The 17021-nt window shown below is 50.5% G+C and overlaps 2 protein-coding genes across 2 annotated transcripts; both read right to left on the bottom strand.

Annotated features, from left to right (window-relative positions):
- Positions 1-1385: 1385 nt before the first annotated feature.
- Positions 1386-2635, bottom strand: LOC115322399. Its single transcript, XM_029982747.3, has one exon. It carries the CDS (start codon positions 2601-2603, stop codon positions 1386-1388), a length of 1218 nt encoding a protein of 405 aa, XP_029838607.3. The 5' UTR covers positions 2604-2635.
- A 4226-nt stretch (positions 2636-6861) lies between these two features.
- On the bottom strand, positions 6862-10350 carry LOC115328244. Its single transcript, XM_040211004.3, has 2 exons — positions 9262-10350; positions 6862-9175 (listed from the first exon to the last, which is right to left on the bottom strand). Exons 1-2 carry the CDS (start codon positions 10348-10350, stop codon positions 7562-7564), a joined length of 2703 nt encoding a protein of 900 aa, XP_040066938.1. The 3' UTR covers positions 6862-7561.
- Between the last annotated feature and the right edge of the window lie 6671 nt (positions 10351-17021).

The raw sequence follows: 17021 nt of genomic DNA, 5'->3' as shown, positions 1-17021 counted from the left end.
AATAGTTCGGAGTCCTCATCACTCAAGCTGGGCAGCAGTGAAACGAGAGGCGCATACTCTTCATTTGATGAAGGGGAGACCTGACCAAATAAGTTTTGATAGTTTTGTGTGAATGTGTTCATAAAGTTTTCGGTATTTCTTGAGTAAGCGCCGTTACATAGCAACTCCGGGATTTCTTTAGCTAAGGCGTGCCTGCGCTCGTCATCTAAAGTCTTTTTAGTAGGTTGTTCGGCCGACACAAGGCGTTGACATCTTGATCGCACAGCCGCTCCTCGGTAACGCTGAAGCTCGTGGCGTTGGAGCTCAGATTTGAGAAAGCAAATTTCCTCATGAAAACTACCTGGTTTTTCGCATTCCAGCTCATACAGTTCGTGAAGGCTATGTGTAAGTGCACGCCTGTCAGCTTTCTCATGATATGCCTGAATACACGCACACTCAATTGCGATGTTTTTAGCCTCTTGCTTAAAACTATCCCACTGTGCAAAAATGGAAAGATCGGTATTACTACGAATAGCCATAAAACAGGTAATTAGTCTCTCATTAAAGTCATTGTTTTTAGGATATTGCTGTTTAACTTCCACAGCGCCCATTTTGGCCTAGATATTTGTTTGCGTTTCTCGCCTAGCCTCACAGTTACAACACAATGGTCAGAGAAGGATACCGGCGTTACCAAATATTCAAACGTGTGTTCCAAAAGACAACTAGACACGTATATTCTATCAAGGCGTGCGTGGCCAGAACTTTGGAGGTGCGTGAAGCGATTGATGGACGTTCGAGAAGCACCGACGTCACTTAGGCAGTGTTGGCGCACAAGATTCTTGAGAGCGATACTGCTGTTGTCGCGTCTCAGACTGATCGTCGAGCGGTCGTGGGCTTCGCATACACAGTTAAAGTCGCCAAATAGGACAATACATTTGTCAGTGTCAAGAAAAGCATCTAAATTTTGGAAAAGTGAAAGTCGACTAGAAGAGTCATTATAGGCATAAACGCAAATCAGCCGCCAGTGAATTCCCTCTAAGTAAATGTCACAACAGATAAAACGACCTTCAGTGTCAACCGTGTACGAGAGCGAGGTGTAGTTCAAGTCTTTGCGGAGAAACAAGAAACAACCAGCCGATAGCCCCACAGCGTGACTCACACAAACTTCATACCTGTGTAGAAAAGGCTGGAGCGCACTTGTTGTGGCCTCCTCCGACTCTATCTTTGTCTCCTGAATCGCAACAATGTCTAGCTGCTCACGTTGCAAGAGCCGACAAAGTTGCACCTGCCTCGCACGAGATCTTAGACCTCGGACGTTTAGTGTTGTGAAATTTAGGGGAATATTCTTAGCTTCTATCCGTCCTCATAGAGGCCGCATTTCAGCGTTGAACGACACTCGCCACACTTTAGGTAGCTCCTGGCTTCGCATTCGGCTTGGCACGGGACCCCGATGCCTTCTTTTTGGCGACGTCTCCGTCGCCAACACGGTTGAGTAGTGTTGACGACCCGCTTGAACACGAAGGTGCCTCTGTGTCAACCGGTGCCGGTCGCTTGAGTGGTTGGCTGCTGCTCGAGGAAGGGCCGTCCTCGCTAACTGCGTGCTGAGGTGTAGTCGGAGCCTTGGAGACAGTCGGTACGGGAGTCGCATCAGGTTCCACGTGCGCATTCTGTGTGGTGCTGGTGTTTGGGGATGCTGCAGGTTCCAACACTGGAAATTCTTCATTCTTGTCGATGTTTTGTGATGGCTGGGTGTCTGTACTGTCCCCGGGCCGTGCGTCTCCTGAAGGATGGGCCGATTCAACGGGTGGCAATTCCCCGGTGACGTCAGCTACCTCACTGACGTCCATTAGGAGCTCCGCCGCTGTGTCATCTTCGTGTGTTTGACGTTGTCGTAACATGTCCGCATAGGTGGCGCCGTTGACACACTCCTCAGTTTGGTGACCATACCGCCGGCAGTTGGAGCACCTCGGTGTTCTACAGTAGCGTCGAATATGTCCCACTTTGTTGCAGCGCAAGCACAGCGGAGGTCGGCCAGGAATAAGGACGAGGCTCTGGCATCCGTAGACTTGAAGGAGATGTGGTATCTGACTGGCATTGACACCATCCCCTAATACCAGTACTACCTCTCGATTTAGAGTCTCCATGTGCTCAAGCTCGCTGCACCTCCATTTTTCTCTCTTGATCGATCGCACTTTGCCAAACGGGGCGAGAGCTTCGATAACTCGTCGATCCTCTAGATGCTGTGGAAGCCAAAGAAGCTTTAGGTTTACTTCTTGCTTGTCCGGGTCAATGATGAGGCACTTTCGGCCTTTCACGCGGAGCTCTCGTTGAGCGACGAGCTTTGCCTTGGTAACAGCGTTGACACACGTCAGCATCCAGACGTGAGACATCTGGAACTGTCCGAGGCTCACAACGTCCTTCAATTCGACGATGCCACGTAGGGCGTCTCGAAAATCAGGAGCTCGATACGGGCGCGCCGAGAGGTCCCCATGCAAGAAAACGGAATTCAGGCTCAGGTTACCTGATGTCAGACGTGGCAGGATTATCCGGTAGTCTTCTGTAACGTTATCAGACGTCATAACGTTTCCTCGGCCAGCGGCCGATAAATTTTCCCCGGAGAACATGGAAAACGTGGCCGTTCGAAACGGCGTCTTCTTCTTTCTCCAGCTAGAAGCACATTGCTTCCCAGAGGGCTTAACTCGTCTTAGTTGTCCGTGTGTGTGCAAACCAGATCACGTGCTTTCCCGCTACCTGGCTTTCGTAACACGATTGAAAAACAGGATACGACATTGCCGCAGGTCATGTGGCGATGGTCGTGTAATATTAGTTGCATCGCTGGGCGTTGCCCGTCTTTTTATCACGTGATTTCGCGCGCGCGCGCGATTCAAACGCTGCTCGCGGACTCGTAGCCTCGTTGCGCCCCCTTAGCTGCTGCATTTGGGCTCGGACCCTCACTCGTGCGACGGAGCTCGATCTGACAAGATGCTCGTGCGTGAACGTCTGGATGGCTGCGAAGATCAACACACTCGATGGAGCGATGTCGAAGCCTGCGCTGCACATCGAAAAGCCAACAACAACTTCTTTGTGTCTGCGTTCGATATGTTGGTGGACCTCATAGTTTTTGGCAAGTTCATTCCATATGAAGTGGACCCCGTTGTGTTCAGGATCATATCCCAGGTCTACGAGAGCTACAAGGTGCGGGACAAGGAGTGGGAATCCCACGAGCAGCCCTTTGTGCTCTTATCCCATTGGTCGGGAAAGGTGTTGACCAAAGTTACCGCATCGGAGACGACGAACGTGGTGGAATTTATCTCGGATACACTCAAGACCATCAAACGCGCGATGCATTGTAAGCACCATATCGAAGCCACCTACATCCATTGCCTGGCCACCGATGTTCTTCGATATCGCCTGATCACCGTGGATACTCTAGACTCGGGGAAATAAAAATAACTAACCCTGTAGGATGACTGCGTGTGTGTGTGTGTCTCTCTCCTACTATTGCTAAAGAAAAGACTGGACCCTGATAGCGGTCCGGTCAGTCTGCTCTCGACCTACGTACAGATCGGTCGGCAAGAAGCGAAATGAGGGATCAGTTTTACGTGAATCTATTCTCAAATGCCTCGTCGGACATTTTTCACGACAATAGTTTGAGCAAGTTCAAGGTACAGTTGTCTCAACCTATTATATTAAACGAACCGTACGAGGTAGCCCTAGAAAAACTGAACTTCCCATTTAGCATCAAGAATGTGACGAGCCCATCTAACGTGCTGTACTTGGTCAGACCCACGGATGCCGGGAAAGTGGAAGGCACCAAAAAGCTACGAATACAGCCAAAGCAAGACTTTGCCGCGCTGGTGAAAAGCGCCCTGCGAGAGCTCTTTGGTCCCAAGACGAGCTTCGAGCGAAAGGGAAAATGTTACTCTATAGGGTTCCAGAGAAACAACGCACTGCGCATGTCCCCTACATTGTCGAAAAAACTCGGATTTGCAGAGATCATTTTTGGAATAGGTCAGCCCGTGGAAGGCAGCCCCGTGGAGGAAGATACATTCGATCGGGAGGTCGAGGTAGAGTTGACGAGGGTTAAGCACGTGATGACACAAGACCGAATTGAGATCCTCGAGGGCTTCTACGAATCGCCAGAAGATCTCATTAACGCGATAAACAGCGCCTACCAGTCTCATCTTAAGCTCAATTCCTCCAAAATATTGCTTCGTTATAATCCATACATCAAAGTCGTAGAGTTACAGTTGCACCACAGTGGGTATATCCTAATCAACGCTCACTTATCTCACATGCTTGGCTTTGGTCAGAACAGCGTGTACACTTCCTTCTCGGTGGCAGACCGTGATGTGATATTATTTCCCAGCAATTACATTTTTACCTATTGCGATATCATAGAAGCGGAGCACGTCGGCGACGTGAAAGCTCCTCTCTTGAGAGTCGTCCCATTCGTAGTGTCAAAACGTAACGAAATGATATCCTATTCTTTTAATCTACCACAATATAAGAAGGTGATCGTAAAAGAAGTTAGCACCATTTGTCTCGAGCTTGTTGGCGAGAGAGGAAGCTACATCCCATTTCTGGACGGATCGGGTCGCGTTGCAGCCACTCTTCATTTTAGAAAATGCACGTAAAGTCCCCACCGTGTTGTTTAGAACATTTCTCGGGTTCCGGAGAAAGACCGCTGCCGCATTTTGTGTCCGGGCCCCTGTTCCAAGTTGGGAGCGGACTACTGTCGGACATTTATCAGAGGCTATCGCCAGTGTTTAAAAGCGAGTGGCCCCTTACCTGGGTCGAAAACTAGTGTTCACGGGTAGAGATATTGCAGAGCGAATGAGGCAGGGTTCTTCGTTGAAGGACGCCGTAAAGAAGGGAATTGGCCGCACGTATCGAAGCACCAGAGACGAGTTCCTCCAAAAGCTGCAGTCTGGCGGAGGACATAAAAGAAAGGCGTCCAGCCAGTGCTGTTCAGTTTCTGGACGGCAAAAGAAACGAAAGGTCGTGCATGACTTTTTCGATACCTAAAAAAAATGACGGGCGATATTTTTACCCTGCACGAGCGTTCCTGTCTGTGCACCAGCGGAGAGCTCGATCTCTTCTCTCTTCCGCCTACGTCTTTTGCTTTGGAAAAGTCCGAATATATCGAATTCTTTCCGGTGGCCACGACAACACCCACCTCGGTCTTAGAATTTCACGTTCCCTCGCTAGGACCTCACTTTTACGATCTGAAATCAAGCTTCCTGCACATCCAGACAAAAATCGTGCGAGCCAATGGCGATCCCGCGAGCACCACCGCCTTGGACGGAACTGTCACGCACGATAAGGTCATACCGGTTCAGGCATTTGGAAGCTCCCTTTTTCAATACTTACACGTGTATCTGAACCAGACTTTGGTGAGCCAGTACGAAAATTATGCTTATCGTTCCTATCTCGATATCCTCCTGCACGCAAACCAGACGAGTAGGGATCACTCTCTTTCTGCGATGTTGTACGAAAAAGACCCGGTAAATACGTCCGAAAAGCTAGACATTCCCGCCGATGCCAAGGGCCTTATGGCACGTTTTAAACGAAACGAAGGAAGTACGCTCTGTGATTTGTTTTGTCCTCTTATGAGTGACAAATGTCACCAGGACAAGCTTCTCTTGAACGGGGTGGATATTCGCATCGTGCTGCGTCAAAATACCGAAGATTTCAGGCTCTTGGCCGCTTCGACGGTTCCCCAGGAGCACGTCGTCCAACTTCCCCGCATTGTGCTCTACATTCGACGCGTGCAAGTGGCCCCGACGGTGCTTGTGGGCATCGAAAGACGTCTGCAGTCCTCTCCCGCGACTTATCTACTTCGTGGGGTGGAGATCAAGACCAGAACCGTTTCTCCCGGTGTGTCGCACATTGTCCTCGACGATCTGTATCCGCATCGAGTGCCGTCAAAGCTCCTAGTCGCCTTCGTGAAGAGCGAGGCGTTTCAGGGAAGTCGCGAGCACGACCCCTTCAAGCTCGAGCACTTCAACCTGAAAACGGCGGTCCTGGACGTGGGTGGCTGCCAGCAGACGGAGCAGTTTGATTTTGCTCAGGATCTCTACATGAAGGCCTATATGAGCTTCCAACACCGCCTTAATCGCAGAGACGTCCCCTACTCTAAAGGTGCCTTCTCGAAAGACTCCTTTCTGCTCTACTACATTTTGACTCCGGACAGGGAAGAGCAGAGTCTTTGTCCCATTTCCACGGCGAACGTGAGACTCACCTTGACCTTCAAGCAAGATCTAACTAAAGCCATCACGATTCTCTTTATGTCAGAAACGCCTCGCGTCCTGGAAATTGACAAGGAGAGAAACGTCAAGTTTGCCGGCTGAAATGGAAGAGCACGAATTTTACCCAATGTTCGCGGGAAATCATTGCACGCGTCCCTGGTTTCGTGGCACGTTCGCGTGCGACGAGATTGGTCAAGAGACAGCGTCACCTGGTCTTTACGTAGTGAATACGGCACCGAGGTCTTCGTTCGGTGAACACTGGGTTCTTTTCTACGTGTGCCCAAAGGACGGTGCAATTAGTTATTTTGACAGTTTCGGAATGATTCCGATTCACGAGGAATTTTACGACTTCATCGGAGGCGCAGCGTCCTTCTTCTACTTCAAGAAAAGAATTCAAGGGACTCTGTCGCACACGTGCGGACTTTACTGTCTCTACGTTGGTGCGCTCCTATGTTGCGGTGTACCGCTCCGCGAGTGCATCCAAACCTTCTCGGCGAGCGACTACCGACGGAACGACACACACATTTCCATACTCGTGCGCAAGCAATTTTCCCGCTTTAAAGCTCTCCTGCTGCTCCGCCCTGTAACCTGATTTGGAAATAAAGCCACAAAAGGACACAAAGCGAGGATGGATCTTTTTCTTCGTTTTTATTCAATAGGCATATATCTAAGAAATTTTCGAGACACGGAGAAACAAAGGGAGCGCGACAGCTCTTTATACAAGCATCAAACACTCGGCGGGGGGGAAAACCCTCGCGCTACATGAAAATCACACAACAAAATGGCTCTTTACACAACCCTCTGGGTACACACGGATACATCAGTCTGAAATGATGGAGAAAAAGAAAGCACTTCACTTAGAGGCACCAATGTCCGAAGGGAAGAGTTGAAACGCCGTCGGTGTCGATGAAGCGCTTCTTGTCAAACGGGTTGAGTCCTATCTTCTCCACGGCAACAGTCTTGTTCTTGCACAACTTACGAGCGATAGTCCGCTGCGTGATCTTGTGCAGAGTTTGTTGCTCGAGAGTTTGAACGTAGAGCTCGTAGGTTAGCTTACGGGACTCGCACCTTTTCACTCCTTTCGCCCTCACATAGTGCTCTCTAGAGGCTAGCTCGAGCGAATAGAGTTTTGGTTTCAGACAAACAAATCCAAGAATGTGATCTTTTGGGAATTCATTTTTAAACACTCCTAGTTTCATTTTGTTTGCGGGAGAAAACAAGGTGTGATCGCCCGGGTACCCAGAAGTATCCAGGTGAGTTTCGGCAAGGGTCGCGAGCTTCGAGTCTACATCCGGGTCGGTGATTTGGAGAATGAACGAGTCCGTGTCGCTCTACGCTGCGCGAGCGTCGGGGAAAACGCGCCTGACCTGCTTGTAGAAAAATTCGTACATGACCAGTTTGGACATCTCTAGGATAGAGAAACCCGCGTACACGGGTTTGTTCAAGTGTAGCGTTCTCTGGGAAAACTGAAAGATCACCACGGTCGGGCTGATTGCCGCAAACTGCCTGAGGTTAGGCTTCTGCAGGTTTTTGAGCACTTCGTCCTCGCTCACGCTAATGACAACGTTATTGTACTGGCGTGGGTTTTCGATTGTCTTGCCATAAATTGAATTCATAATGAGTTTAGATAGGTTCTTTTGAAAAGCATTCGTCGCCTGTTTTCGCAGGTTGCGGTTAAAGTCGACGAAATCTTTAAGGAATGCACTCTGCGAAAACTTTAAAACGCGATGAATGGCCTTTAGCTGTAAGCCCAACTCCAGATACAGCTTGAGATTTCGGTAGTGAATAATGTAATTCCGTTTCGGGTAAAAGGTGAGAAGCAGCTTTCGCTCAGACTCTCGCTGGGGTAGGTGAAATTTTTCGACGAGCGCCTTTTGATAGGGTGAGAGCCATTCGAGCGGGACTCCTCGTTTCTCGGGAGCCAGGGGAAAGTCCGCGTGCGAATCGTGTAGCTCCCGAGGATAGTCGAGGTCCACCTCTAAAATGTAACCCTCGGGCGCGTCGTCGGGAACCTGCTGGAAGTGGAGAGCGTCGATTTCCTCGCGGTCTAGCCAGCAAAAATCTGCGCATGGAAGGGCTTGCCGCATGGTGGGAGCGTACAGGCCGTTCACGTCGAGGTCTAAAATTTGAGAAACCGCCGTGTTCGGATCGAAACATGCGGTTCCTGGCACGTTAGCCCTCGTGTTACGAATGGCACATCGAACGATTCCTCCTCGCAGGCCCGCTTCGATGAACAGATACACATCCACGTCGTCGAGCAGCTCCCGTTTTACCCCAGTCTGTTTAAGTGCGCAGGCAAGACTAAGCGCGGGCAGGGAAACGTAGTGTAACGGATCGAGCTCGTACGTGTCTAAAGTCCATTTCCTAAAATTTTGGAACACGTCGGCGAGAAGTAGGCAGTCTAGTTTCAGGTAGCAGTCACTGTATTCTCCTAGGCTTTTGAAATTGAATGTTTCAAAGACGGTTTGGGCGTGACGGTAGTCGTCCTCCGAAATTCGGCTGTCGTTAAGCTTGTTGTAAAACGACTCGCGGGGCGGTAGCTCGGGCTCCCGGTAAGCCTCGAAACTGGTCACATAGTCGTAAGGAAATACGCCTTTCAGCGCCAGAAGCTCAACGTGCTGCGGAAAAGCCTGTTTTAGACAGCACAGGTTTTCTAGTCCCTTGGAACGGAGGTCCTGAACCAGCGCGTCCAAGCTGGCGGGGAGAAAGGCCAGACTGTCGAGAAACCGCAGGTTACCCACGTCGAGTCGCTTAAATTGCTGGCAGCTAGTGGCGAGCACTTTAATATCTTTAGACTCGAATAAGTCAAGTTTGGGTAGTATAAAGGCCAGGTCATACGAATGGTTGTGCGCGAGCACTGGAATGACTTTCTTGTTTACTCTCAGATTTAAATTGCATCCCTGACACAACGACTGCCTGTACGATCCGCTAAGTGATCGTGATCTCTGACTTTTCTCTTTCGATTTCCGAACGATTCGCCACAAATCGCGCAGTGAGAGGCCGACGCATGAGCCTCTTCGTTCACGCTCACCATTGGCACTTCTTCACTTCGAATCCATTCGCCAATGAGCTTTGACAATTGATTAAGGATGGAAATGAACTTTTCCACGCAGTCCTCGCCCCGGTACAAAAACTGCTCGACGATGCGCGAGTCCTTGGATCGGATTACGAGTATGCAAAACGAACTGAGGACGCGCTTCTCGTAAGCCTGACCCATGTTTTCCGCTTCCAGAATGGCCTCGAAATCGTAGACGCAAAAGTAGGGGAAAGGTTCCATCGTGTGTGGGCTCCGGAAATACAGCGCGTCCCCCTTTGCAGGACACACTGTTCGGACTGCCTTCTTTTCCTTACACAGCGATAAATGACTCCCCAGCGCAGTGCGAAAGCGAAAGCCCATCATACACCTTTTACAGCGAAAACGGTGAGTGCGCCTGTTCGCGAAAAGTCCGCCAAAGTTGGTGATCAGAACAAAGTGATCGTCTATCAGAAGCAAATCCACGTGCTTCTCCAACTCGCTATCGTTGACTTTGAGCGGGTAGACAAACCTTTGTTCTCGATCATAACCGTACACGTTCACGGACACGGAGTTTTTTCTCTCGAAAGCCTGCACGTCTTGCGGAAACGTCACTGGATACGTGCTGGGGAACCAATACTTGCCAAAATGGTCTCGGTAGCAAGAAGCTCTCGATCGATTAGAGCGTGCGGGATGGAGACTGGCGAGCACAGAAAACACAAAGCACATGTTTTTCTTCGACTCGTTCAGTTGCTCGTTCACATTCACTAGACACTTTCTGCTTGGGAGTTCCGCGGGTAACACAAAACGCGCACAACCGACCGTGGGCGGAATGAAACGTCCCACGGTGATGGTGCAGGTCTGAATGGCGACGACGACAAGCCCAGATCCTCGTTCTTGATACTGTTCGAGGCAAGCAGAGATCTCGGCGCATGCAGTCTGCAGAGCATCGCGAATGCTACCTTCGGCCCAAACCGTGTGGACTAAAGAATGAAAGTAGTGCACGCTGAATTCAAATTCGTCGTCACCGCTGAGACGAGTCATTTCCACGGTTAGTGTGATGAAAAAACGCAATGGCATTTCATAATGCCTAAAAACATTGGCCATTGCGTCGGACTGAAGCCGAAAAAGCGTGGATACATCGTGAGACTCGTCGTCGCGCTCGTGCAAATGCATATCATAACGCGCGGTAAAGTTTCGAAAGGCGCACAGTGAGTTGATGAACGGAAGGCAATCTTGCGGCGGGATATTGTGAACCTGGGCCAGATGAACTTGTAACGACTCCGCGCTGGAGTACTGCTGCCGCTCTCGCGCATCACACAAGTGGCAGGTTACCATTTTTTTTTCTCAAGTTGTCCCGAGAGGCTCACAATCTTTTTTAGTCAGAACACGAGAAAGTGATGACCGGTGACCGCTCGTCACCGCTGGTTTTCTCCATCGTGAGTCCCTTCATCGCCCTCATGCTCTGGAGATCTTCCTCATTCAGTTCGGCAAACCGCTTGGGTAAAAATACATTTACCACATCGCTCTCCAGCTGCAGAGTCACACAAACGGATGGCCCGTAACGGGTGTCCATTCGCCTCACCTCCAGCACGGGTATCTTGACGTTGCACGGAATGGCGCTCATGCTCACAAAGACGATGACGACGCTCGCAGTGAAGACAGCTTGTTCAGGACCCCGTCCATTTTGGGTTGACCGAAGGGCGGCGGTGGCTCGAGGTGGGACGACAGTCTGGAAATAATGACACATTAGTATACGGCGGGCCTACAAAGCTTTTTCTTTTCCAGCATTACCTTTTCCTTCCGGAGAGAAAGCAGTGAAGACGACCAGGGGACGATACCTCGGATTATATATACCGAGCGGATTGCGTAATGACGACTCGCTGTGCAATCAACACGTGCGTATAAAAAGAAAAAAACCGAGACTGAAAACAAAAGAGCTAGCGAGCCAGCGTCAAAACAACGTATTTAATTCGCATATGAGAAAAAAAGAACACATTCCGAGCTTTCGAGACATGTCTAAACCTGCATACACTTCCTGCTAGACGACCTTGAAGCGAGCGGTCAACTCGGACCTTGGAGAGCCTCCGCTTATTTTTTTCTTTTCCCTCGTTGCTTAATCACTGTAATCGCTGCTCGCGTACGGGCGTCGCTATAAACCGCAGTGTTGCGACGCGTGTTTAAATTACCATTTATCGCGAAGCTAAAGAGCGCCGCGCGGGAATGTGCTTCGCGCGAGTACTTAGAAACGTGTCTGCGATGCCTTCTTTCCACTCGTCTACGAGCGTAGCACGCGAGGTCACCGACATGTCTTCGGACCTGGACAAATTTCGTTTCCAAACGCCGGCGTCAATCACGATGATTGGACCCTCTAAATCGGGCAAAAGCACGTACATTCGCAAATTGTTGAGATTTAGAAGAGAAATGTTCGACAAAGAGTTTCACGTCATCTACTACGTCTACGTGTTTCCCCAGAGCTGGTTTTTGGGCACGAGCGGGGTCATTTTCACCAAGGTGATCCCGCAAAATTTAGACCCCGAAAGAGACTCGCTGATCATATTCGACGACTTTCTCGCCAATCGAACGAAGCTCAAAGACATTTGCGAATATTTTATCGGAGCTGCTCATCACTATAATGCTTCGGTCATTTTCATCACGCAGAACATGTTCCTCCAAGACGCGTACTTTAGAACAATAAGCCTAAATTCTTCGGCCTTACTTATATTCCGCTCAGTTAGGATTGCCAAGTGCTATCCCGACAGCTCTTTGGGGGCAGTAGGGGGCAGGTTCTACCGCGTATATATTCGGACGCGTGTAGAACGCCGTTCAGTTACCTTCTGATCGACCTATCGCAAACTTGTCCCGATAATTTTCGTGTGAGAGCAAAACTCTTGCCGGACGAGGGTCCGGAAGTCGTGTACGACACGTCCTAATGAACCGCATCACCAAGCACGCAAGATTCTTGCACCTGTTGTCGGAAGCCAAAACGTGTAGGCAAAGAGAATCACTACTACGTCACGCCAAGGAGGAGCATCTGAAAATAATTAGGGAAATTTGTTTAAACCTGTGCGCCGGAAACCTCCCTCTCTCCGAAGCTATAAAAAAGAAAGTGAAGAGATTTGCACCGGTCATACGGTCACTGGGAAATCGAAGAGACACGCACAAGAACATAAGAAAGACGCTGGTTTTGAAGGGAGGTTTCCTACCCCTGATCCTTCCTGCTCTCCTAGGCCTCATATCAACGATCGCGGGAAGAGCCATCGCAAAGGCTATCGGGGTCTGAGAAGTATGAAAAAGTACCATCTCATACCTTACAGAGAGAACATTCCCGAGATTCTGAAAGAAGACAACGAACCGGACGACATCAAGCTAAAGAAAATAATTCAAACGCTACACAAAATGTTACGTCCGTACACGTCGAATGAGAGTAGCGCACACATTGACGAGCTTAAAGCGATACCCATTAGCACGGAAGAGCGGACAACGCAGACGAGCGAGCGTGGGGATGACCCTTCCGTCATAGTCAATTACTTGAGCAAAACCTACCGGCAAAAGGGTCGATCGCTTCTGAGGCTACTGGAACCGGTGCTCACCTGGGACCCGCAAACCTTGGAAATTTCGATCGAGGAAAAACCTCTACAGGGATCCAACATTGTGGACTTGGTTTCCTATTTAGTTTCACGTTCAAAGAAACTGCCAGTTCCGGCTCATTTCGATCGCGTCACGAGGTTATTGGTCAAAGAGAACCTGCCAGTGACCATCGTGAATCACGATCGGTTTAAAAGAAGAACCCTCAAAGCGCGGGCGACCATTCGTCGCGGTGCGTCTTCTTCTTCGGTCACTTCGCCGAAGCGCCTTCGTACCGCTTCCCCGGAGCAGCGGACTGGGTCACCGACCGCATCGCCGACCGAACCGGCTCCAGCTGATCCCGTTTCCGCCGCACCTCGTGCCTCGCAGCGCCTGGCCGAGAGAGCATGGAAGAAATTCTAGACAAGGACTACTTTAACGACGAGGAAATTCTTTCCGTTTTTCACCCACGACACCGAGGGAAAGTCGAGACGCTCCTCGCCGCGATTTCCTCGGTAATTGCCTACACCCCCGAGGGAACGCTGGTGGTTCACGGAGAGCCGCTCGAGGGATCCAACATTGTAGACCTTGTGCACTACGAGCTGTACAACAGGCAGCCTCCCTGGATGAGAGGCGCAGTTTCCCCTCTCATCAATTGTCACCTGGACCTGAGTGCGTTTCGAGCTCGACACTACCGACCAACAAAGCGGTGCGCCCAGAAAGCATGTCTTCGTCACAAAAGGAGGGGAGCAAAGCGGTCTACTACGAAGCAAGTCATCCAGCCTCTTTTGGTGGAATCAACAGGCTCGCACGACATACGGGACGAAGAACGGCGGAAAAGTTTTTAGAAGGATCGGACGCGTACACGCTGTTCAGGGAAACCAAGCGCCCTCGCGTCTATCGCAAAACGCTATCCTTGGGACTTCGAGACGTCTATCAGGCCGACCTAGTGGAAATTAAAAAAATTGCCAAATACAATGATGGAAAATGATACATTTTGTTTGTGATCGATACGTTCTCACGATTTCTTACCGTCGTTCCCATAGCTCGAAAGACGGGAGAGGAGGTTGTCCGGGCGTTGAAAATTGTCTTTCGCAAAATGGGGAAAAGCAAGCGTTTATGTGCGGATCGTGGTCGTGAATTTTACGGAAGATTGGTCCTCTCGTTCCTGGAGAAAAAGGGCATTAAATTATATTCCGTGAATTCGAAGCAAAAGGCTTCGATGGTGGAACGCGTACAACGCACCATAATGAGTCGGGTTTACAAGTACTTTGAGTATGCACGAACCAAACGATTAATTGAAATTCTCCCGGAAATCGTCAAATCTTATAATTTTAGCCATCACAGGACACTGAACGCTAGACCGGTCGACGTTACCCCACAAAACCAGACCGAATTTTTCTTTCACTTGTTCCCCGATCCCGGACCGGTGAAAATACCTAAATTTCGCGTGGGTGAGCATGTGCGCGTCTCCAAAGACCGTCACGTTCTCCTGAAGAAGTACAAGCAGTCGTTCACGGACGAGGTGTTCATCGTGGACCGAATTCGATTAGGTGTGCCCAATACCTATCACCTAGTCGATATGGTGAGAAAAGAGCCCGTTCTCGGCTCTTTTTACGAGGCAGAACTGCAGCGCGTTTCCCTGGCCGAAAACAAGACCTGGATCGTCGAGAAGGTTTTGAGACGCCGACGTGTGCCCCATCTGCAATACCTCGTAAAATGGAGGGGCTACGGCACCTCGCACAACAGTTGGGTTAATGCGAACGATTTTGAACAATAAAGGCGATAAAGAAAAAAAACCTTTTCGTGTCCTTTACGCGATGCGTCGAGCCTCGTGGGCTCTCTGCATATCGCAATACGCAAATACGTAGTGAGTTTTATCATTTTTTATTCAAAAATTTTGACAGCAGAATTATAGCTTCGCGATCGAGATTTATTCCGTACAATGAGGCTCTCCTTCCTCCGATCAATCGCCGAATTTGACAGACGTTCAGAGGACATCTTCGGAGGTACATGGACTCGCTGATGATGCAGGTGTCTTCACATTCTAGATCATATTTCCGGGGAGCAAGAACGTCCACCTCATTGAGACAGTGCTTCAGCGCCTCAGTCTGATTCCTGTCCAAATTTACACCGGCTCTTTTCGGATAGCCCTCTTTTGACCATACGCGTATTGCCAGCACGGATGCAGGACACTGATGAACCTTGGTGTCTTTGTTCAGACTCATCTCGAGCGTGCAATTTCCTCGCAGGCTCGCGCGCGACATGCTGATGCCGATGGTGATCACGCAGACAATTAGAAAGGAGCCCATGATGAACGCGAGAAGAGACTTGACGCCCGCGCGCGTCACCGCCATAATGACGGTGCGTTGTCGTCATATAACACATATATAGGACATTGCGTAAACATGCGACAGCGATGGGGACGCCACGAGGCTACAAGTCCGCGAGCAGCGTTTGAATCGCGCGCGCGCGCGAAATCACGTGATAAAAAGACGGGCAACGCCCAGCGATGCAACTAATATTACACGACCATCGCCACATGACCTGCGGCAATGTCGTATCCTGTTTTTCAATCATATTACGAAAGCCAGGTAGCGGGAAAGCACGTGATCTGGTTTGCACACACACGGACAACTAAGACGAGTTAAGCCTTAAGTTAAGCACTCTACCCCCTGAGCTAGAAGCAATGTGCTTCTAGCTCAGGGGGTAGAGTGTCGGGCTCCTGTGCACAAGGTAGCGAGGTCGATTCCCAGCCGCCGCAGAGCCTTTTTTAGCGAATAAAATTATTCGCATTTACCGCGCAGAGATTCAAATAATATCACGTGACCGTCATGTGACATCACGTCACGCAACTCGAACCCTGTGTGAAATCACGTGGGCGCCCTCTGTCGGACGCAACTCGAACCCTGTGTGAGATCACGTGGTTGTGAGCGGTGGTGACGACATCTCTGTACGTGTCCTTCCCACGCTTCTGACACGCGCCGCGTACGTGACTGATAACACCGGCTGTTAACACCTTGTTGACAAGTTGCTTAACGACGCATGCTTAACGAGGTGTTAAATTGGCTACGTGACTCACACCTTACTACGTACGTGACTCGAGGGCGGGACCTCGATGAGCTCCCATTGGTCACTCGAGGGCGGGGCCATCCATGCCCACGACCTGTCATTGGTCACTCGGATGGGAGAGGGGGCAGTGGCCCCGCCTCACTTGGGTGGGAGAGGGGCGGGGCCACTGCCCCTCTCCCACCCGTGCACCATTTTAACGCTTTAACGCCTCGCTCTTTTGGTCTTATCGGTGCTGGCGTGGCTTACGTTGCTGTTCGTCACTCATCGTTATTTTGGCTGTGTGTGCTCTTCTTTTCGGCCAATGCCAGAATTTTTCCTAAGCGGAAGAAAATTTTTTTGAAGTTGGAGCGGTTGTGACGTCGTCCAGGGTGGTGGTTGGAGAAGCCGGCGCGGCGCGAGCAAGTTCGGGCGCGCGCGGTTGGGGGTGACGCATAGGAGCGGGGAGGGCACGGACAGGAAATGGAGAAAGGGAGTCAGGGAAAACTGGAAACCGATGAGGGACGGGGAGAGAGGGAGGCGAGCCGGGCCGAACGTGGGAAAAGAGGACTCTCTTGGAGGGAAGCGAGTCGAAGGCGGAGGACGGGTTTTTGGGTCGCGGGCAGCGAAGAACAAGGGAAAGTGATCGCGACGTGCGCGGTGAAACGGGAGAGCCAGCGCAAGAGCACAAGAGGAGGGTGTGCATCGACGGACATCCGAGCAAGCCCGATTCGCCGCATCCTGAGCCTCCTTGGTACAACCTGCCCGTCGAACCAGAGCCACGTTGATGACCGGTCCTTCCAAGTCCCTTCTCCCAAGAAACCCCTGCGACGGGACACCCAGAACACTCCGGGCGAGAGGTGAGCAACAGGCGGCCCCAGCACCGATATTAACATTCAGATTATTCTGTTGAGACTAAATATCGTCTTCTCGCTTCTCTTCTCCTCGGCGTGGACCCACCACAAAGTATTTGTGCTACCCCTACTGGGGTCGTCACAACATGACCCGAGTGGTGTCCACCAGCACGGCACCATTGGAAGTTTCCAAAAGCTGTGTCTCTTATACTAATATGACATCACGTGCGAACAATGTATGCGTGCTACCGAAACTGTTTCACATTGCTAGCTGTGCACCAGTCATCATGTGGACTGCCACCGTGGATG

The sequence above is a fragment of the Ixodes scapularis genome, unplaced genomic scaffold (assembly GCF_016920785.2).
Source record: "Ixodes scapularis isolate PalLabHiFi unplaced genomic scaffold, ASM1692078v2 PGA_scaffold7__128_contigs__length_106722199, whole genome shotgun sequence".
In the NCBI taxonomy this organism is placed as follows: Eukaryota; Metazoa; Arthropoda; class Arachnida; order Ixodida; family Ixodidae; genus Ixodes; species Ixodes scapularis.
The sequence above is the reverse complement of the archived record's forward strand: the minus strand, read 5'-3'. Positions and strand labels throughout refer to the sequence as shown.

Excerpts from the sequence above, each read along its gene's own strand:
- LOC115322399 (XM_029982747.3), bottom strand. The coding sequence starts at position 2,603 with ATGTTCTCCGGGGAAAATTTATCGGCCGCTGGCCGAGGAAACGTTATG.
- LOC115328244 (XM_040211004.3), bottom strand. The coding sequence starts at position 10,350 with ATGGCCAATGTTTTTAGGCATTATGAAATGCCATTGCGTTTTTTCATC. Across the intron at positions 9,176-9,261 it reads GAAGTGAAGAAGTGCCAATG|AGATCACGATCACTTAGCGG; the intron begins GTGAGCGTGAAC and ends GAGAAAAGTCAG.